This window comes from Aedes aegypti, chromosome 2 (assembly GCF_002204515.2).
Source record: "Aedes aegypti strain LVP_AGWG chromosome 2, AaegL5.0 Primary Assembly, whole genome shotgun sequence".
Classification (NCBI taxonomy): domain Eukaryota; kingdom Metazoa; phylum Arthropoda; class Insecta; order Diptera; family Culicidae; genus Aedes; species Aedes aegypti.
Genome location: NC_035108.1, coordinates 369,793,550 through 369,816,026, shown reverse-complemented (window position 1 = coordinate 369,816,026; position 22,477 = coordinate 369,793,550). Strand labels below are relative to the sequence as shown.

At 38.0% G+C, this 22,477-nt stretch overlaps 1 protein-coding gene across 50 annotated transcripts in view; it reads right to left on the bottom strand.

Annotated features, from left to right (window-relative positions):
- Positions 1–22,477, bottom strand: part of LOC5566385 (zinc finger protein 420) — a 72,449-nt gene that overhangs the window by 30,095 nt on the left and 19,877 nt on the right. For 40 of the 50 annotated variants that reach the window (XM_021846619.1, XM_021846620.1, XM_021846617.1 and 37 more), the window contains exons 3-13: positions 15,173–15,309; positions 11,297–11,636; positions 11,079–11,179; positions 10,541–10,985; positions 8,911–9,094; positions 7,813–7,896; positions 7,574–7,657; positions 7,202–7,285; positions 6,007–6,090; positions 5,487–5,570; positions 4,788–4,871 (exon numbers count right to left, since the gene is read on the bottom strand). In XM_021846619.1, the coding sequence (XP_021702311.1) occupies positions 4,788–4,871; positions 5,487–5,570; positions 6,007–6,090; positions 7,202–7,285; positions 7,574–7,657; positions 7,813–7,896; positions 8,911–9,094; positions 10,541–10,985; positions 11,079–11,179; positions 11,297–11,636 (1,574 nt within the window). In that variant the 5' untranslated portion in view covers positions 15,173–15,309. Of the gene's footprint in view, positions 1–4,787; positions 4,872–5,486; positions 5,571–6,006; positions 6,091–7,201; positions 7,286–7,573; positions 7,658–7,812; positions 7,897–8,910; positions 9,095–10,540; positions 10,986–11,078; positions 11,180–11,296; positions 11,637–11,845; positions 12,002–15,172; positions 15,310–22,477 lie in introns of all 50 variants that reach the window. The other 10 variants (XM_021846641.1, XM_021846663.1, XM_021846650.1 and 7 more) reach the window with 7 other exon arrangements.

The window sequence follows — 22,477 nt, the reverse complement described above, 5'->3', positions numbered from 1 at the left end:
GTAAACTTCGTCATGTCATCAAGCATCAAGGCTGTTGAGAAACACCAATATATCTTTCATATAAAATAACATAATTCTTCTTCAGTTTTTTTTTCGGGCCATTCCAGTGACTTTTCTGAACTTTTTCAGGGTACAAACACGTCGAAACTCTATAGGATAATATTGTTAAAAGAAGTATTCAAATCTCAGGACTTGGCTCGAGAATGGATCGATGTTCTCGAGCCAAGTCCTGACATACAAACACCATTCCATATTTATTTATACAGAAGATAGATTTTTTTGAAATTTTGAATTTTTTAAAGTGTTGCTACATTATGTCAGAAATTTAATGAATACTATACTATGGCGAACACATGTACATTAGAACAGTTCATATTTGAAAAAATGTCTGTAAATTCTCCGGTCAAGCAGTATTTTGAATTCTCATGCTAAGAACAACGTCTGGTCAAATTTTTAAAAATTTCCTAAAAAAACTAGAAATTTTTATTATTTTTTCATGTTTTGTTTTTTTAGTTTTATATTTCTGCTGAAAAGTTGAAATCTTAAGCTTTCATTCCATAAAAAAAAGATTGGAAATCGGTTGAGCTGATCAAAAGTTATAATCGTTTTAAAAATAAAAAATCTAATCTCGAAAACTTATTCAAACAGACTCAAGTCAAAAAAGAATACAAACTTACTTTATCGATTCTACGTGTTTCGTAGACGAAATTCTACATGTTTCACTCTGAACCAACTCAATTTTTCACTATTAGAACATTTAAATTCCAGATTTACAAAACGACGAAAGTAAGATTTTCAACTTTCGCAACCTAACCACTACTTTCGCCGCTCCGCTGTATGGATTGACAAAGTGACTTAACCATGAATCGAAACAAAACACTACTTTAGTCGATTTTACACTGGTAGGAAAACGTCGAAAGTAACTGAATAAAACGGCTTATCATTTTGTCATCTTTTTTTTTGTGGGAAATAAGAGGAACTCCCTAGTTTTTGAACGCGAGCTCATTGTATGCAAAATTTAAGCAATGTACACGGCAAAAAATGTTAAAAAGGTGATTCACTTTAAAACAGTTTTAGAAGACAGGTTGTGATTCTTCTGAATTAATTTTCTCAAAACCGTGTGGAAGTTACTTACGTTGATTTGAAAAAGTAATCGGGTAATGCGCTGAGACCTACAGTATGTGTCAATAATAAATTACTGATCTTTAATTTTTAAAAAAATATCTCAGAAACTAATAAAAAACATACATTGCTGAGAATTCGACAGCAAACGTAAAATTTTCTGAACTTTCAAGAAAATATGAGAACAGCAATAGTCCCTTTGGTCCCGAAGCCTTCAAAACTCGAAAAAAATAATGAAATTTTTTATTTATATTTTTCGTGGAAAAAAAAACAATGTTCGTCAAAGTTCGAAAAATTGGATAAACTACTGTGTAGAGGTATTTCCAATAAGTTTTGGTGTTCCTTTCGGTAGTTATGATTTTTTAAGCTTGAAAATAACCCAAAAACACATAATTGATTGACTTAAATTTTGACCAGTTTGATTTTTTTGGTTAATTGGGGAGTTTCCAGACATTTTTAAAAATATGAAAAGGTCTAATGTACATTTGCTCTATTAATCATAGTTTACATATGATCAACCCCTCTACCATCAGCTTCAATTTTTTACCATAAATAAATAATCGAATCGCTATAACTTGTTTTTTTTTTTTTTGTTATTTTTGGACCATTTTTTCACAAGCTCTCAAAAAACATTTCTATTATCTTAATATGCTTTGATAATTACCCATCTAGTTTTGTCGTTTTAGTTCCATGGGAGGCCGACAATTCCCATATAAAAAATTTTGGGCACCATTTCGTTTTTATTCAACTTATCAAAAAAATAAACAAAATAAATAAAACATGGGCTACATAAGGCAACTTCTCTGAAAAAAAAAATCATGCAAAATGGATGAGTTGTATCCAAGAAATCTTAAAATTACGAAATGATGTTTTTGAACTATCCTGCGGTAAAACATAAATACTCATATCTCAAAAACAGTTGTGCCAATTCGCTTCATTTTTTCACAACAGACTCTTATCAAAGCATTGTTTTGAAAAAAAAGAATAACTGAACACGAGAAAATAATATGTAGTCTAAGATATTAAAGTGGGTTATGGCTATGCGGCGGTCCAAGAAATTTCGGAATATATCGTGATCCAGACGATCGGTTAAAATCGACACAGATTCTTAAAGCAGAAGAGTTTTTTGAGAACTTGTTAGAAAATGGTGCAAAAATATTGAAAAACAAAAAAGTTATTGCAATGTGGATATTTTGTTGTTGTAAAAAAATGATGCTGCTAGTAGAGGGGTTAAAGCCATGATTGGAAGATATATTTTTCCCTGTGTTATTACTGCACCACTATAGATAAATTGACTAGGCATAGTAATAAGTAAGTGTAGTTTGCGAATACAAAAGGAAAAAGGCACTAATTGTATGTACCAATTATCAGATTTTCATACAAAGTAGGAAAAAACGGTATGAATGGGTCTTTTCCCAACTAGTATCTGGAACTTTATTGATTCAGTTCAAAACCAGAATGTTGATTTGATTTCCGACAACCATTGCTCCTGATTTAATTTTCGAACTTCTATAGCTATAACGCGAAATCGTACGAATTAGAATTTCTAATTATTGAAAAATTAGCGTTAGCGTTAGCGTTAGCGTAGTTACGGTATACTTCGTAGATTGGATACTAGCAACATTCATGTTTCTTTTTAATAATCTCATCCTGACTACTTTCAAGAACAAGGCAGGGGAGTATACCTTGTTCAAATCATAAACAAGAATACTAAAAGCATGAATATCGCTATTCCCGGCCACGCCCATCTTTACCGTAACTTGGGATAGGGGAAGGAAATGTTGATGTAGCACTTACTTAATGAGAGGCCACCGACTCAGCGACACCCTCATAAGTGCTACGGAGTTGGAGGTTGGGGAAGGTATATTGTCAGGATTCGCCTAGAAAGCTGGCGATAGACCATACACATTTGTTGTTTAAGCGTTTTCAAATTAATCTTTTGAATGCCGGCAATCAAAAGAGAAAACAATAGCTTATTTATAGTATAAATAGTATTTCGCGAAATTCTTGTCGATTGTACAGTAATATTTTTGCTCAATAACCAGTAAAAAGCAAAACCGATCCCTCCAGGGTCATCGGATTGTATAAAATACGCGTAAAAAAAAAAAAAAAAAAAAAAAAAAAAAAAAAAAAAAAAAAAAAAAAAAAAAAAAAAAAAAAAAAAAAAACACGCCTATTGAAAAACTGTACTGTGCCCATTGAAAAACTGTACTGGGTGGTACTGTATTTTTAGATAATCGAAAAACGAAAGGAAGCGCGTTCAAACTAAACACCCTAGGATACCACAGTCGGTTTTTCTGCTCAAAATAAGCAGAATCGATCCCTCCAGGGTCATCGAACGGTTAAAAAGCATCCACAACCGATTGTTAGTTGCGTAACACCCGCCCGGACAGAATGCTCAATCTGAACATAATTATCAAACTCCGAAAATAACATTTTCCGTTCAAGAAACGATCAGAAGTTCCACGACGCGGACAAAAACGATCCGGAAGGCTCACAAAAGAAAAAGTATCATACTGGAACAAACTCACCGGATTGATTCTCTAAATTTATGTGCTGCCTGTCACCTCCGGATGGTTCGGTGAACTTAGGGCAGCCAAAAACCAACAGTACTGAGGACACAAATCAAACAAATCACTTTTTCATTTTTCACTTTTCACTGTAAAAACTGTCCTGCTTGGGCTTCACGAAGCACTACCCAGCAAGACGCTCCAAAACAGAAAAAAAAAAAAAAATCTCCGGCGACGAAAACATGCGCGAAAACGTGAGCTAAATCTATCGGACGACGCAAAACCGAACTGTCCTGCTTGGGCTTTACGAAGCACTACCCAGCAAGACGCTCCAAAACAGAAAAAAAAAACAAAACAAAAAAAATGTCCAGCGACGAAAACACGCGCGAAACCGTGAGCTAAATCTATCGGACGACGCAAAACCGAACTGTCCTGCTTGGGCTTTACGAAGCACCAGAATTTCTAATTATTGAAAAATTGAACATTTATTCGTATTTAAAATGTTTACTATAGTTTTAATTTAGTTTAAATTCTATTATATTATAATACCATATAAAAACCGGAAAGGCACCGTGTGGATTAAGCTCATCAATAAAATAAAAACTCAAATCAACTGAATTGTTACAAAATATCGTATCAAGAGAGAGATACACACACAGACCGAAATGGAAAAGCGTCTCTGACTTCGAACGTGATGGGTAGCTCTGTACGATCCTATTTCCCAAATTTGGAAGAATTTCGATATCAGCATGAATCAGTTTCGAATTGGGCACGCTGCTACTAGGTTAGGTTCGCTCAAATTGAAAGTCTAAACAACAATTGGTCCAATGTTCGCTCAGTTTAAGTCATATGATTGATTTTTGGTTTTGGATTTCGATGCGCCTAAAACGGCCGGATCCCGCCATAACGGAGGATCCGGGAGACGGATAATTTCGCTTTGTCGACTGGGTAACAGGATCTAGGATTGTACTTGGAGAAATTTTGTTGGATCATTATTAGCTTAATTCTAGAGAGGGGATAAATAGATTAACATTTAATAGTGTTGGAATATGGCAAAACGAAAAAGAATAAATATTCTATATGAGATGTACATAACAGAGAAATATAATTGGATGACACAGTAGCTATAGAGGATTGGAGAATGTCAACGCTCACCTGACATGGTTTGTTAAATGTTCTTTTCGTGCGAATTTTTTCTCGCAATATGTGCAATGATAAGGAGTTTCTCCGGTGTGCCATCTGTTTTATCGCCACCCGCGTGGAGAAGGACGTGTAGTTGAGTAATTGGATTGACAAAATTCCGAAGACAGAATGTCAGTACATAGAGGAACCACAGGAGATCGTTGAGAACAGGAAACCAAAACAAAAAACGGGAAGAGAAAGAGAGAAATATTTTGTAGGATTATACATTGATAACGACAGTTATACAACAATCTCCTTTTTTCGTTTCCGCCACAGATCATGTGTCGTATTTTTCCAAACGGTATCTTGCATCTTGAAGTTTTGGAAGCCCTCCTCGAGAGAAAAACCCGGGAAATATTCTAACCAAATCAGTGAGCCAATTGAGACGGGGGTTAATTTTGAATTTTGTGTATGTGTGTGCCAAAACGGGGGAATTTGGGTGATTTGTGCGTGCTGCCAAAGATTTCGAGCCAAAACAGTGGGTGGTAAAATTTTGAATTTTGATTTTCTGAACAATAGACCTTAGCATCTGGTTATAATTTTCCCAATTTTTTCGTACGAGAATGGTACTAGTTTTAGCGCCAATTGATATCTCGACTCTACACGATGTGTGTGCGTATGCGTGCGTGCGTGCGTGCATGACGACGACGATTGAGGAGCGTATTGTCTCACCTTATGTGATACGTCAAACGCTCTTTTCTGGTAAATTTCTTCTCACAATACGTGCACCGGTACGGAGTCTCGCCAGTGTGTATTCTGCATTTCGGATAATGTGGAAAGATGAGGGACAAACTGATTAATACGCGCATTCAATACGAGGAAAACTTTAACCCAGCTTTGAGCCCCCGCAGATAGCATTTTTGTCTGTTTTACTTGTTTTTTTTTTTGTTGTGGGTACAACTTCTTTTCCCCTCGGAAAAAATAGAATGAAAAGGAAATAAATAAATTTAAATGCAAACACAAAATAAGCTTCAGAACAAACTAAATTGGACTCGTAAAGCCCCCTCCTTTTTTGCTTGATTTTCTTTTCCTTTGTTCTTCATTCGACGTTTGTTCCCTTAATGCTTTGTTTTCTTTCCATACCAAAAACACAACCTCTAGAAAGAATGATTTTGAAAAATACGAATTGTGCTTTCTCGTGGAGCCAGGTTACAATTTTCCCAATACCAAACATAGTGTGGACGACGCTCACCTGACATGATTCGTTAAATGCTCTTTGCGCGTGAATTTCTTTTCGCAATAGGTACACTGAAAGGGGGTTTCTCCAGTATGTAATCTGTCGAAAGAATTCAGAAAAGGTTGGTTCCGAATGAGATTAACGCCAACTTTTTTTTGTTTAGTTTGTTTTTTTTCGCTTGTGTGTTTAGGACGTTGGTGATGGCTCAATTTCGTTTAGTTTGTAATTTTCTTTTGTTTCAAGGGCGGAAAGCTTTGATCGGTTTTCTTTTTCACGTTATTTTCTTCTTAGTTTCGTTTTTGGTAGCAGGAAAACTCTAACCCAGCTGTTAAGTATTTGTCTCTAGTACTGTAAATTGCTTTCTTTCAGATATACTACGTAAGCCTTTTGCATCAGATTCAATGACAATTGAATGCTTTCACACAAAGTTGAATCAAACATTAAATGTCACACATTACTAATTACGGCACTCTGAAAAACAAAACGCACTCACAAAAAATAGTACGATCATACCAGTGTGAACTACTGCATTGAAAAAATGTTGTTTTGTGGTAATGTAGTGATTTAAGCTTTTTCAAAACTAGACAGCAGTTTTCTTCAGAAAGGTCAATAAATCTGGGGTAAGATAGAATTGTAATTGACGAACAATACAAAACACATTTACTTCATTTTGGCGATCTTTCTGGTGTAAACTGATAGATAAGTTTTGCTTCAATTACACCAGAGCTTTAATAACTCGAATTATCATTTATATTAAAACTAATAGCTTATGTTATTTGAACTGTAAATGTTACTCTTTGTACTTTCTGGAAGAAAAATTCTATAAAATATATATTTCGTATTTACTGATCTTTCGTACAAACAAACACGAACAACATTTTGCCAATCAGTTGCTCCACCTGCTGCGCATTCTTTGCAAGAAAATCGATCATCCATCGCGTCTGGAGAGTCAGAAGTGCACTGACACCCAAAGCCAGGTTACAATTTTCCTAATGCCAAAAAACTAACTACTGGAAAATGTTACTGATTGTTTTACACGTGTAGGTGTAAGTTGCTACTAAATTTTTCGAACAAAGATGACAAATCAATTAAATCGTATTTTCTTTCTCGTGATTTCTTTTGGGAAGAAAATTAACTACTCAAGTGTGATTGATATTGGCCACAAACGGATTCGCAAATTAAGCTACTAGGTTGGAAAAACGACGCTCACCTGACATGATTCGTTAAATGCTCTTTGCGGGTGAATTTCTTCTGACAGTACGAGCACTGGAAGGGAGTTTCGCCGGTATGTAACCTGTTGGAAGAAGAGGAACGTTAGCTGCTTTTTACCACATCATGCTAGATTTCGGTGATGCCAATTCGTCTAAAAACTCGCACAAAATTTCGCTTGCTGAACTACGTTCCTCTTTTACGCCCAGGTTGCGCAGCTTACAGCAGCATTTAGCTGCTCTGAAATACAGTTGTGTTCCGGGTGTGGAGGAGGATATCATGCCCAGCAAGCTGACCCAAATCACTTCTCAAGCATATCTCACTCTAAACGAACAAATAGCTACACAAGAGAATTATAAAATGCGGGGCTCACCTCGTGTGATTTGTCAAATGTTCTTTTCGCGTAAATTTCTTCTCGCAATAAGTGCACTGGAACGGGGTCTCTCCGGTGTGTAACCTGTGGTCCCAAAACGAAACCAGGCGGGAACCGAGAAGAGAATCATGGAAAGAAGTCAAACGTTAGTGTTGGGGAAAAATTATGCAGCCGGAGGCTAAGCCGGACTATATTAAGGCTAAAGATTTGATTTTAAGCCGGAAAATTCCGTCTCTCACCTGACATGGTTGGTAAGGTGTTCTTTTCTGGTGAATTTCTTCCCACAATATGTGCACTGGTAGGGAGTTTCGCCCGTGTGCAATCTGTTCAGAGAAATAGAACGAGAAGAAGAAAACACAACGTCAGTTTCATCCAAGTTGGCATTGAAAACGGGCAAGGCAAGGACGGGGCAAGAAACTTTTAACTGAAATACGAAATACGCGTCAAATTTGGTTTTTGCTTTGTCTGCTTTTGACAGTTGCGCTTTCCGGAATAGAAACGTTTCGCGAATTTACAAGACACTCCCTATTAGTAACTGGTTATGAACAATCAATCGGTTCCCTCTACTTCCAAGCAAATCGATAACGTCGCTTTAATCCCACGCTTCAGCGACTTCACCCGTAACCCGTTCATCAATTTTTCACGATCTTATCACAGGGCCGGACTACGGGCCAGTAAGGCAATCAAGCAAGCGGCCAATGACTGGCATCAACTATCCCCGGATGAGAAGGAACATTTCCAGCGACAAGCGAAAGCCGCACCGTTTCAAATTCGGACTCGAAATAGAACGTTCAACCGGATCCTGAAGCTGCTCGACAGCACAAACGAAGGGGCGGAAGAGGACAACTCCTACAGCAGAGATGACAGCACGGCGACAAAAATCGCCAAAATGATCGAGCGGTGGAAGGTCCGATCCTATCGTCAGGCCGTTCTCGCTTGTGCCCTACCACCGGGCACCGTTCGAACAAAGCGCAAGCCTGATCCTCAAATGTACACTTAATTTAGTTGCACCCAACTTTGTATCACTTTCTCTCGTACGGTTTGTCCGATTAAATTTTCTCGTTTTTTAAGATGTATAAAACCAAATGAAAGCGAAATCCAAAATAACACAACTAAAAGCAGACAAAACAAAAACTACGACTTTCAGTATACCAATCAAAGAAGACAGAGAGGGCTCCTTCTGTTTCAGATTTTTTTACAATTTTTATTCAGCTTTCTGAAGTCCTGTTAAGAAAGGGGGGGTGGGCTAAAGAAGGGAGGGAGGGTAAAAGTCAGTTTGTTTTTATTTTTTCCAAAGGGACGGAAAACCGAAACTCTATTTGGGGTAGTGTACTCACCTGACGTGGTTCGTAAGATGTTCCTTCCGGGTGAAGGTTTTGCCACAGTACGGACAACGGTAGGGCGATTCGCCGGTATGCTGGCGCACGTGATTCGTTAGGTGTTCCTTCCGGGTGAAACTTTTGGCGCAGTAGCTGCACTTGAATGGCGATTCGCCTTGAGGAAGCTGACGGATGTGGTTCACTGCAATGGACAAGGGGTATTTAGCATGGCAACAGCGTCAGCACAGCACCGGCACGAGAAACGATAAGCGCGACGCGACGAAGGGTGTTTTTTTTCGGCTCGAAGCGTTTTGCAGGTGTGCGAATTATTTTGAAAATGATAGCTGTTTAACGGGGTATCATTGATAATTCTCTAAATCATTTTGTGGGATTCCAATATTTCTCTCACATGATTTTTTAAGCAAGTTTTCGGAGCCTGAAGAACAAATATAAATAAAATCAGGTTAACGGAAAGGCCCCATATTGACAACATTTAACCTGATCTATCTGAAGAGCACTTTGCATCAGAGCGAATAGTGTGCTATGTGTCAAAGCTAGATAGTTGTCGGCAGTTGATCAAATTATTCTTTAATGAATGTTCATACATAAGATTTCCATTTAGGACTCCTCCAACCAGTAATTTTTCAAATCAATCTCAAGAAATAATTTCAGAAAATCATTTCCTAGAATTTTTGTTTCAAAGATTTTGTTAGAATTTCTTCAAGCAAGTTTACGTTAAGAATACCATGAAGTATTATTATGGAGATTTCTCTCAAGATTTCTAGGGATTTTTTTGTGATTGATCGAATTTACTAAATATGTTTGCAATTTCCTGTCACTGTCCTAAAATGAATTGCTGAAGAATCCCTGCATACCATGCTCGTTCAAACTTGTTGATTTTTGCGAAAAATATTGGTGTTTAGATTGATTTTAGTAGGAACTCTTTGAGTAATCCCTGATCAAATTATTGAGAGATTCCTTGAAAAGTTCTTTTATGATTTTCTGGTAAATTCTAGGTAAAAATATTGCGAATCATGAGAGAATCCGTTAATTCCTGTAATCCCTACAAAATATGTCTCGAAGGATCACTAAAAAAGGTTGGAGAATTCTTGCATATTTTTTTGGAAAAATCTTTTCCAGAAGAAATACTTAGCAGAATTTGAGCAATTCCTGTAGAAACCTGCATCAAATTTTGCAGGAATTCTAAATTTCCGAAGAATCCTGAAGCAATCCTACTCTGGAAGAGCTGCTGATGCTCTTCCTTGAGGAATCTAAGATGGAATTCTTGAATGCCGCGTAAGCATCTAGAATTCACGCCAGTATCAATTGCGAAGAAAAAAGGTAAAAAGTGACTGAAGGGACCATTCTTCATAAAAAGTAGACTTTAGAGACCTTCCATTAACAAGATACTTCAAAGAACTTGTATAAAGATAGTGACCAAGTCTCTAAAAAGAGACCTGCTACCAGGCCTGTATGTGTAATGAAGACATGCAGATGATGCAACTCTAAATATTTGCACTTTGCTTTGTAACGTTGTGTAGATCCGTGGTCAAAAAACAACTCCTTACTTTGAAACAACTAAATATAAGTCAAGCACATGAAAGAAAATCAAAACAACTAAAATCTCCGAAATCAGAGCAAAACTCACATTTACCATTACTGTGACCGGAGCTGGTCGTCGCGGTATTGGTAGCAGAAGATGGCACTAGGCTAGCGGACGGGCCCGTTAGCATGTCGGAAGGTAACTTTCCGAAGACTTCGTGGTACGACAGAAATTGACTGAGATCCTCGATGTTGACTTTCAACATTTCGACGTTGTTGGGCGGTTTGCTCGGATCGTGGTGCTCCGGCATGTTGATCTTGACGATCGACCCGTCCGGACCGCGCACGTCCATCAGGTGGGCAGGTATCGTGGGCATCTTGAACTCCGGCTTTACGATCGGTATCGGCTGCGGAGGAGGCGGATGTGCCTGCGGTGGGCCCTGCGTTGGCGGCGGAGGCGCATGATGGGTACTGCCACTGTGCGCCGGATGTACCTGCATGTTGCCTAAATACTGGGGTTTCGAGTGGTCCGACGGCACCGTTCCGTTCAACTGTCAACGCACCATGACGAATACAAAGTGTAACAACACATAAATAGGAAGGATTTAACAAGAAAAAGCAACTTTGCGCAAGCATCACATTACCTGCAGGTGTGCTCCAGGCGGTGCTGCCGGATGGCCACTGCTGCCCCTACTACTGTGCGCACTGGCAGCAGGTCCGGAAAGGTTCGTTAAGTGTGACGATCCTGGATTGGGCGAAAGTTGGTTTTAACACAGAAATTTGTTAACAATGCACTTAAAGCTAGCTTCAAATAAGAAGTGATCGTTTTGCCTCAACTTGCGATGGCAAAACTATTGCACACCTATGGCGGATGCGGGTACAGTTGGAGCCGAGCTGGCGCTTGGTGGTGTTGGACCAGGAACGCCGCCCGGCTGATGGTAGAGTCCCGGCGCAGCCGGGCCCAATGAGTGATTCCCGCCACCGGAAGGATGCCGACTTCCTCCTCCCTTGGACGATGTCGTCGATGATGGCGGCTGATGGGACGGAGGCGGTTGTTGATGTTGCTGCTGTTGTTGCGGATGTTGCGACGACGGAGGATGTTGCTGTTGATCCGATTGTTGGTGGTGCGGATGCTCAACTTTAGGTAGTGGATACACGTTTGAATTTTGAATCAAATTGGTCAGCACCCAAAATTTATTCATCTACAAGAAGGGAGAACGAAGGGATTAGAGTGGAACTGTCCACGGACCGCTACGGATCTTGGTGGCCTGCAGACACGCTTTCATTTGAGGAAGCTACTATTGTTTTGCACTATATTATAGTCTACTAGATTGTTCTATTACGGTTTTACTATTAGTTTTGGGTGCGATTGTTACAGGCGAGATATAGGTGTTTTGTGGGATGTTATTACTTCTGTTGATTTAGGCCCGGGTCACGTTCGCTATGGTAGCCGCTGGCTCTTGGTAACCACTAATTGCTGCTGAAAACTCGGCTGCGAGTTTCATTTGATGCTAGCACTCTTGATGGTGAACGGAGAATTCAATGCTTGTAGCTAATGTTTTACTTCCTACAACATCGAAAGAAAATATATGTTTCAGTTCGAGTGCTGATTTGATATGATTCAACAACTGCTGCGGCTTTCCGCTTTAAACAAAACATAATATTAAAAATAATATGGAACTGGGTTTAACCAAATAATAAACGTGACGCAATAGGTGTTGAATAGACTTATTCACATTAAAAAATATGTCTGGAAATCTATCGGTCAAGAAATTTTCTGTATGCTCATGCTAAGAACAATGACTCAGCTTATTTAATGAAAAAGTACCGTTTGATTCAAGTTGAAAATGCGTTTTGGGATTATTTCAAGGTTGAAGAAATACTCACACACGAGAAACCAATAATTAGTGCAATTACCACTATTTGCAACAATTAGTGCAATTACCACTATGCTAACGCGTTATTACCTCCTATCATTAAACTGTATAAAAATCACCATTCATATTAAATTTCCCAAGCAAAAAAAAAATGGCATTGCACCAATAATAGGGACACTGTTGTTTAAGTAGAGATATGTTTTGACATGGTTCATTTGATCGCGCAAACCTGGGAGGGAGAAACCGATACAAAATTTCTCTCCGTCAAAGTGAGCCGAGATTGTACTGTCACGAACTGTCACTGTGAGCCCGGTTGTTGAACAATCGATAAACATGATAAAAGCGCGTAAGTAATCAAAGCACATTTTTGCATTTCGTCAAAGGCAACAAAAACCGAAAGAGAATCAATTCAAGCACGTTCAAACGAAAGGTCACGTGAGCACCCTTAGTTCTAATGGAATATGATTTTCATCTTTTTACTGTTTTCATCAAAAATTAAAATTAAACGCATAGAAAACTGTGGCCCATTTCCAATGTTTGTCCAGAAATATCGAAGATACACAACAAATGAAAACTAGCGATTTTAACCAAGCCTGCCTTGATTGTCGTTGGCAAACTGGAGTTTTATTGCGCAAACCAATAATGTCTTATGGAACCCTCTACTTTGATTAATGATACACCACTATGGACCAATTCACGAGTTTACACTTTGACGTTTGAGCGGTGCCGTGTTATTAATGTGGCTATGGTAACCAGTGAATTTGTCACCGCTCAAACGTCAAATTAGTAAACACGTACATCGGACCAAATGTGCAAAAAAGCAAAATCACTATTATTTGAAATGCTTTGTGAATAAATTTCATGAATATTATTCGTTGGCTTGTACCATTATTAGAAAAACAGGAACAACGCATAACTTCATTTGTAACCAATTTACAATCTAATGTAAAAGATCTATGATTGAAATCAACTAATTGATCCATCCCTACTCAGTAGATGGGCATTTATTGTGGAAATTCGTGAATTTCTATTCGTAGAACAAGTATATTATTTGAGGTTAGGGAATCGCTACTGTAAAAAAAATATCACATAGTCTTTTATTAGTATGAAACATGTCAAAACACACTACCTCCACTATTGGATCTACCTTCTCGACTAAGGGAGCGTTTATTCTATTATTTTTAAAGCTCTAAATTAGTCCAAAAACGCATATTTGACTTAAAGCCTACCTGACAAATTGACAGAAATTTTGATCAGAAGTTCATTTTAGACATTAAAATCAGAATATTGCTTGACTGGAATAGTTCCCAAAATTTTAAATATTGTGAATATGTCCAGTGTAGAATCCCTCTTTGATGAACCTTTTGTCTCTCTGGTGATTTTCGTTTTTCTTCAGAATCATTAGCTTTATTGATAAAAAAATGTAGATCATGTATTGTGGATGTCACACCAAATAAGTATATTAAACGTATACAATTAAAAAAAAACAGTTCAATATAGTTAAACTTGGACATTGGATCAGTTGAATATCCAAAGAGAGGTACAAGGTGGGTAAGCAAAGAGAGATCTACTTTTCATTGCATCTGTCAAAAACCCAAAACATTTAGCATACTGAATCACCGAAGCAATCTGGCGATTAGAACAACAACCATATAAAATAATCAACGTATTCAACAAAATAAATGATGATAATCATAAACGAAAGTTATAGAAAGACCTAAATCATTAAACGCACAAAACTAATAATAGGAACCGGAAACGAAACAAATTGCAACACATTCATGAAAGTCGCATCAGCTGCTTTGATTGAATAAAAATGAGTTACATTTTTCAATTTGTCCCATCTGCAAAGAGTGGCTTGCTTTTTTATGAATAGGGGAAGGGGTGGTAAAATGAACACCTTAAGGAAATCCTCTTGATTCTGATAGAAAAACGAGGAATTTGTATAGTTCTATCCCACAACATCAAAAATAGGGATGTAATCTATAGCAGCGACATGAATTCAGACTAAAATAACTAAATTTTCACATAAATTCATCGCTATCAAAAAACGATGCAAATGTTCATTTTACCTGCACTATGTGGGTAAAATGAACAGCTGTTGGTGGTAAAATGAACATCATGCAAAAAACGTGAGCAGAACAAATATTTCTGAAATTTTTTATTGCCTTACCGAAAATACATCTATTAATGATTGTAACCTATTCAAAAAGATTTCTAATAATATCAGATTTGACATCATATCATAACGATATTCACCTCACTGAAAAACCTCAAGTCTTCCTAGCTAAAAGTTACGTCAGATCTAATTTTCAAACGTGGTTTTCTAAAATCTTAATTTTCGTTGATATTTTCACTTCAATTGACCTACGTATCAACTCGAACACTCCGCTTTATGCTCTAAATCGTCCGTGCATTAAAAAAATTCATCGAAATTTGTTTTTTTCTCGGTAAAAGACACGGTGTTCATTTTACCACCCCTGTTCATTTTACCACCCCTTCCCCTACTATTTGGAACTGCAAGCTCATGATAACCTCTGTATAAAATACCTATTAAATGTACATTGAAATCGAATTTCACATTTTTTATGTGATTTGCTATAGCGTTAGATATATCACAGCTTGCCAGTTGTGTTTCTGTTTATATTTTACAAATATAATTGATCTGTTCTGTTTTTTTTTTCTTCTCACGATTTTTTTTCCTCTTTCCTACAAGAATGCTTTCAAATATTTTCAATATCTAATCGAGCAAAATCTTCTAAGTCAAAAGCAAAATAATCAAATACAGTCACTCTTCCCAGATGGAACGCTATTGAAAAAGGCACTCGAAAAGCTTATGTAGTAGCGAAATGACGTCTTACCTTTAGAAATAATCAACAAAAAATAGGGTTGTATGATCGAAATTGGTTAAAAGGACACAGCAAATGTGTGTGTGTTTTTTTTTTTTTGTTTTTTAACAGAAGGAGCTATTTTTCTATCTTCCAATTATGACTGACATCTGAAAATGTTTCGAAAAAGAAGAGAGAGAAAGTGATAAAACGCTGAATTAATGCCAAACATAGATGCTGGTTCGAAGAAGAAACGAGTTGAAGAAGAGAAGAACAGTGTGGTGTGGTTCAACGATAACAACAATAACAACGAACAAAAACTGGGTAAAACGAGAAACAACAGGGAAGGAGGAATTTTGTCGCGCAGACATCATCACAACATACGCCGTACCTCATTCCGTAAGAAACCCGGGGATCAAAGAGGAATAGAAGCAAAATAATCCTCTTGCCTCTGCAGCACTGGGGGCGACTCTTCCAATGCTCCGCGCCTCAACTTTGTGTGTTCTTCGATAGAGGGTGCGGGTTGTATTTGCCTCGATAGACGAAGAGCTAGAGCTTCTACCGCGCACCGGCTTCGTCTGTTAGCAGAAGTCCGGGACCGGAGGCGAGTGCTCTACAAATTTACAAGAGGTTTTTAACCTCCGCCCCTCGAGTGTGCGACGCGACCAGACCGGACAGGAACACTCACACATGAGATTGACATTGCGCTACCAATACCTTAAAGCCACGAGACCACGAGAGTGTACTCGTGCAAGTTCTCATTCCGCTAAAGAGTGAGTGTTTGTGCTCAGTCGCGGACCGAAAACTTAAAAAGCGCGAACCATGTTCAAGCCCCCTTCTCGCGGTCTTGGGAGGGAAAAATCGCGTTCTGCTGCATCTTGCACCCATACCCATACACAGGGGGCCCGCTTTTTGACTGCGGGACGCCACACCGACCCCAACATCCAGACATTTTAAAAGAACCCCCCGATTGTCGTACTCGTTGTGGTCGTAGTCTTCGTCGCCGCCGTTGCTTCATTTCATACGTAATTTGGGGCTCCCATTACCGCACACCAACCATCGTCATCGTCATAACGCATTCACCACCGCTCGCCTCGTCGCATATTTCTGCCGTTGATGATGCTGTGAGAATAATGTATTAAATGTACCTACATGTTTGGAATTCAGCGCCCAGGAAGGCGCACACTGTCTGTAATTCTAATTCAGCAGCAACGCACACTGCACAGGTATACAGACAACACCGGAGGGTAGGTAGTGATTCAAAAAAAAACACCCAAATGCTAGAGCGAGATAGAACGAAAACAAGCGAGCTAGAGCAAGATCAGGAAACGCGAAGCAGAACGAGTACTGCGCGGAGCGCAACAGTGGGTGGTTACCGTAGGGCGGAGTGATTTCATTTGGAATATCTAAATGCTGTACAAGAACACTTCATTCATTAGTTGTGTCGTAAACCAACTATGCATGTATGTATAGTTGGTCAAGGATGGGCAAGATGGGTCGCCTAAGGAACAGATCCCCATTATTTTTCCTAGACTTTTTCACAAAGTAATAAGCTACGATAAAAAGGAAATGAAAAGTCATACCCGCCTGTGGACGAGCAGTTTCCTTAACGTACGATTTAACTATGTTTTGAAACCCAGGGGCAAAACGGGTCTACCTATTGATGGATACTGGTTTTATCTGAACAATACATCTCTGTGTATCTCTGCAAAACACACCATAAATTCCCTCCACGTCTAAAATATACATACCATATTGACTAAACAAGAACAGCAAATCAACACAAAGATGAAGTGTTTTGAGACCAGTAGATATTTTTTTCAAGCATAATTTTTCAAAAAGACGTATCTAACACTCGAAAGAATTCGAGAAAAATGTGATGCAATACAGTAGTTTCTCGATTTTATCATTATGTCAATCTCGATTTAAGCACGATATTTTCAAAGTTGCGCATCTCAAAATATTGATTTTTAAGTTATATAGTTGTAGAATTAAGTGAACAATACCTACGAAAATCAGCCAACGTGTAAGAAAACCGCCATACCCCTCTACCAGCAGCATCATTTTTCATCACACAAAAACATTCAAATAGCAATAACTTTTTTGTTTTCTTTTTTTTTCGACATATTTGAATCATTTTTCTATTTTAGAATTAGTGTCAATTTTGATATTTGGTCATCTGGATCCAGATCCTGGATAAAAATATGGATCTGGATCATAACCCACGTAAATATCTCAGGTTACAAAGATTTTCTCATCTTCGATTATTCACTTTTCGAATCAATACTTTGATGAGAGTCTGTTGTGAAAAAATGAAAAAAACTAGAGCAACCGGCTAGCAATGAGCATTTATGTTTCTGGTACCAACCCGGCCATAAAAAGATCTTGAAAATCCAAAAAACATCATATTGTAATTTTTAAATTTCTTGGAGACAACTCAACTGATTTGTATCATTTTTTAGTGTAGCTTCTTATTACCTGACATTGTAAAGACCATAATTATTTTTTTATAAGTTGACCAAAAACAAAATGGCGGCCAATAACGTTTTATATGGAACCACTTCCTCACGTGAAAATCTTTTTTGCTCGCACTTATTTTCCCCAGAGTTACGGTGGAGGATAACCCAAAATCTTTCCACTCTGAGGTAATTTCTTTTTCACACCGTCATATTTTCGCTCACCAACTTCTCTCGAGAATTATCACTATGGTTATAAACCAAAACTGATGCCGGCGATGGGATTCGAATCTAGAACATTGCTAAAACAACCGCGATGCGTGCACGATAACAATGCTACCCCATCGACTTGACGAAAGTGGTGATTCATTTGGTACATAAAAGCAACTGCTGCTCGTGATGATGGATACAAGGAAAGTTCTCGATTTATAGGAGAAAGAGAAAACCAACTTCTCCCAGTTGTAGAAGTATGCGATTATCTTTTTTTAGCTTTGTTTTGTTGATGGATAATTTCGCAAGGCAGCTTCTCGCTAAAAATTATTTTTGAGGGAGATATTGTGAGAGTAAGTAAAAATTCGGAACCTTGTTCGGCGAAGATTCCAAAAGTTTTTTGTAAAACTTGTGAAAAAATAGTGCAAGAATTTTAAGAAAAAAAGGTTACCGTGATTTGGAAATTTTCTCGTGATGAAAAATGAAACTGTTGGTAGAGATATTAAAAAGAATCCATTCTCGAAAACGTATTCAAATAGTCTCAAGTCAGAAAAGTGAACAAACTTACTTTATCGATCCTACGTGTTTCGCAGACGAAATTCCACAAGTTCCGCTCTCACCCAACTAGATTTTTCACTTTTAGAACGTTTAATTCCGAAATTACATAACGACGAAAGTAAGATTTTCAACTTTCGCAACCCAACCACTACTTTCGCCGCTCCGTTGTATGGAGAGACAAAGTGACTTAACCACGAATCAAAACAAAACACTACTTGAGCCGATTTTACACTGATAGAAAAACGACGAAAGTAACTGAATGAAACGGCTTATCATTTTGTTATAATTATTTTTGTGGGAAATAATAGAAACTACCTAGTTTTTGAACGCGAGCTGAATTTATGCAAAATTTAAGCGATGTACACGGTGAAAAAATGTTTAAAAGGTGATTCATTTTAAAACAGTTTTAAAAGACATGTTGTGATTCTTCTGAATTAATTTTCTCAAAACCGTATGGAAGTTACTTACGTCGATTTGAAAAAGTAATCGAGCATTGATGAGTCCCAATGGTTGACCAAATGTACAGCGCAACAGAAATAAACATTATCACGTCTCCCAAGGATCAAATTTGATGTATCATCTATTACAATCTCAGAAATGTTCCAGCACGTCACAATCACCAAAGTTGTAGAAAAAAACTGGATTTTTATGTTTACATAAAATTACATATTATTTTTCAAATTTTTAGTGGTCTGATCCACCAAGCATGCAAAATAGGATTTAAATTTTCATGTTAAGTTTGGTGTAAGATTTTAAAAACATGCTTGCAATTTTCATATGAAGGTTGTACGGAATCAAATTGCACCACTTTTAAATGGCTGCAACTTTTTACCTGTTGGATTTTCAATTGAAGTATTGGGTGTAATTTGTTCAGATAAGCAATAGTTGTGAAGAAGGAGTTGGAAGAACAGCAGCGGCGCAAAGAAATTTTGCGCACGTACCTCGAAAATCCGGATCTATCTCATCATGCCATCGGCAGAAAGCAGGGAATGGTACATTCTACGGTGTCTTAAATCAGTACCACGAACGTTCAACAATCGATCGGAAAGATGAAGGTTGCAAAAATGAATCTCAGTATAGTGTTAAGGATCACAAACGGGTAGCTTAAGCTTTCAAGATGAATCCTAACAGTTCAGTTCAAGGTGAGGCGAAGAAACTGAATCTATCCAAAACTGCAAGATGCGAAAAAACGTGTGCGACTACATACGTACAAAGTTCAAAATGTGCCTAATCGTGATGAACGGCAAAATACGGTAGGTAACAACCTACGAACGGCAAAATACGGTAAAACACGTGCACGGGTACTCTACACCCAGATGTTGACGAAACCACATTGCCTCGCTATGGATGATGAGACGTATGTAAAAGCAGACTTCCGGCAGCTTCCGGGGATCCAGTTTTTCACAACTCATCATAAATTCGATGTCCCTAATGCCTGGTATGCTGATCATAAGTACTGTGCAAAAGGATACGACAAAAAACGGTCAAGAAATGATTCCGCTACCGAAATTACTTGAGCTGTACGCTGCCGAGAAACAGTTAATGAAATTATCGCAGAAATGAGACGAAAATAGGCACTTTTCAAGCAACCCGACAATTCGTTGCCGCCTTAGAAATAGAAACAAATTTCGTGAACTGCTATAATTGTTGATCATACTGACGAAAAGCCAAGATCACTCCGATCATATTCACTAATCCAACTTTATCGGCTCTAAACTTATCACGATAATTATCACAAGGGAAAAACAAAAATGTTTGCCGCCGACGGGATTCGAACCCATGTCCATGAGCAAAAACGTGTTCAAAACGCACATTCACCATAACCACTCGACCACACCAGCTGAACGAAGGGGGAGATAAATTTGGTATATAAAAGCTACATGCGGAAGCGAAGGACACTCAAAACGACGAAACAAGAGTAGAAAAGAAGGAAGCCAACTTCTCGTTGCTAGTGATAATATAAATTCGCTGCTGCAGATCTCGTGAGAGCGCACTCTTGCAATGCTGGACGGGTAGGATATTATCGCCTGCCGTACAAATCAAGTGGAGCTGTCACTTTTCCGTAAGAAAAATGTGCAGCTCAATTATTCCGCAAGTAAAAGTGAGGATCAGCTGTCAAAATTACTTGGGTAAAAAAGAGAAATTTTACCTAAGCGCTTTACGTTTCAGGTGCATACCACTCATAAGGATGTAAAAAGCAGAAGATGTCAAAGTTTGCCAAAAAAATAAGTGACAAGCAATTTGCTCGTGTGGAAAGCGGAGCACCCCATTCGTGACAACTGGAACGGTCAATGGGCAGGTGTACCTAAAGGAATGCCTCCAAAAGCATCTACTCCCTCTTCTGAAGTCAAACGATGGTCCTGCGATTTTCTGGCCGGATTTGGCCTCGTGCCATTACTCGAAAGAGGTTTTGGAGTGGTACAAGGGTAAGGAGGTCAATTTCATGCCGAACCATCTCAACCCCCCAAGGGCACGAGAACTGCGGCCAGTTGAAAAGGCACTTGGTTGATTGATTGAACGTGCGAATTCTGCCAAATATAAGCCATTTTACGAGACGTTCGAATGACGTTTTCTGGCGGGTCGCTCATTGTTATTGTTTGAAAAACTAGCATGACATAAGAATGGCGCTAGTCACATTTTTGGCGATGATGGCGTTCCTGTCTTTTTCTGGGTATGTTTCTAACACGTTACATGGTTGATGTTATCAGGAGATGAATGGATGTCCTTCCCTGCTTGCTGATTTAAATTTTACTTGAGCAGAAGGAAAAGTTCGTTGCACGCCATTATTAAATGAGATGCTTCCAAATGTGGCGCTACGAAAAACGTAAATAAATGGGCCCGCCGGCAAGTTTCAAAGCTGGTAAACAAACTAAAACCATATGATTCGAAACGTCTCATAAAATGGCTTATTAGTGTTTGTCGCTATTTGATTCCGTACACCCTTTAAAACTCTTAGTTTTTTATATGGCATGATACAATACTTTTCTAAAGCATCAAAAAATAACATTTGAGAATCAGAAGAATTACAAACTTTGTTGATAAAAATTTTTTAATACATAAATTTTGAATTATGTGGTAAATTTCATTTTTCATTTTCATTTTGCAGCGTTTGGTGGGGCAATGAGAGCGCAAGTCAGTCCAAAGCCGGGGGAAGGGATAGGTAATGGCCGTAATAGTCTATGCGGACCACTTGAACACCATCGGAAAGGATAAGAAGGGTTGGGGTAGGGTATAGGGAATGGAGAAGACTTGACACAGTAATGCGATTAATGCTGCAAAATGTAAATGTGCTGAGAGCAATTAAATTTGAGTTTTGAAGTTAGATTTGACTTATTAAAATTCCAAATAGATCGGCCATTGTACAAGTAAGAAAGAATATGCTGATCGCTTTCCAGAAATTTTATAAACAACAAAATAATAACAATATGAGGTCTGCTGATGGCACAATGCGACGCTTTAGGAGATTTTGATACTGATTGAACATTACTATACAGAGCGCAATTCAATCGATGGTGATAACTTTACAAACTTTATCTGTTTTTGCACTGATTGACGATACTGATTCAAATAAAAATATTTTAAAAATATTTGATATTATTAGTTCATTTGTTTGTGTGATCTAAGTGTTAATAATGGAAAAACATACATACCCTTAATAATAATACTTCCCTGATCAGAAATATTATATTTTGAGCGCCCTTTTCGAAGCTATTCTATCCAGGTATCCATGTACTGCTTTCAATCCTGAAATTATTCTTATTGTGCATGCTCATGCGTTATATTAGTGATGCTCATAATCATGCAACAGATAAGAAGGAGAGAAAAAGAGAATATAGAAACAGTGATTAGTAATGAGTTAATTATGTAGTTTTGTTAGAATTATAAACAATTAAACAGTAGTAATGAATAGCTTTTAAAATGACTTTGCAGCATAGCTGAGCCTTTCGGATCGTAAGACCGATGTATAAAAATAATTTGTTTCGAAATTGTCCGCGTGGTCTTCTAGTGCCCCTATTAGATAAGAATCAATCATAGACGTACATACCGAATGCTCGCCATGACCCTATGACCAACATTTGTATATGTATAGCCTTAGCTGATGTGGCTTTTCTAA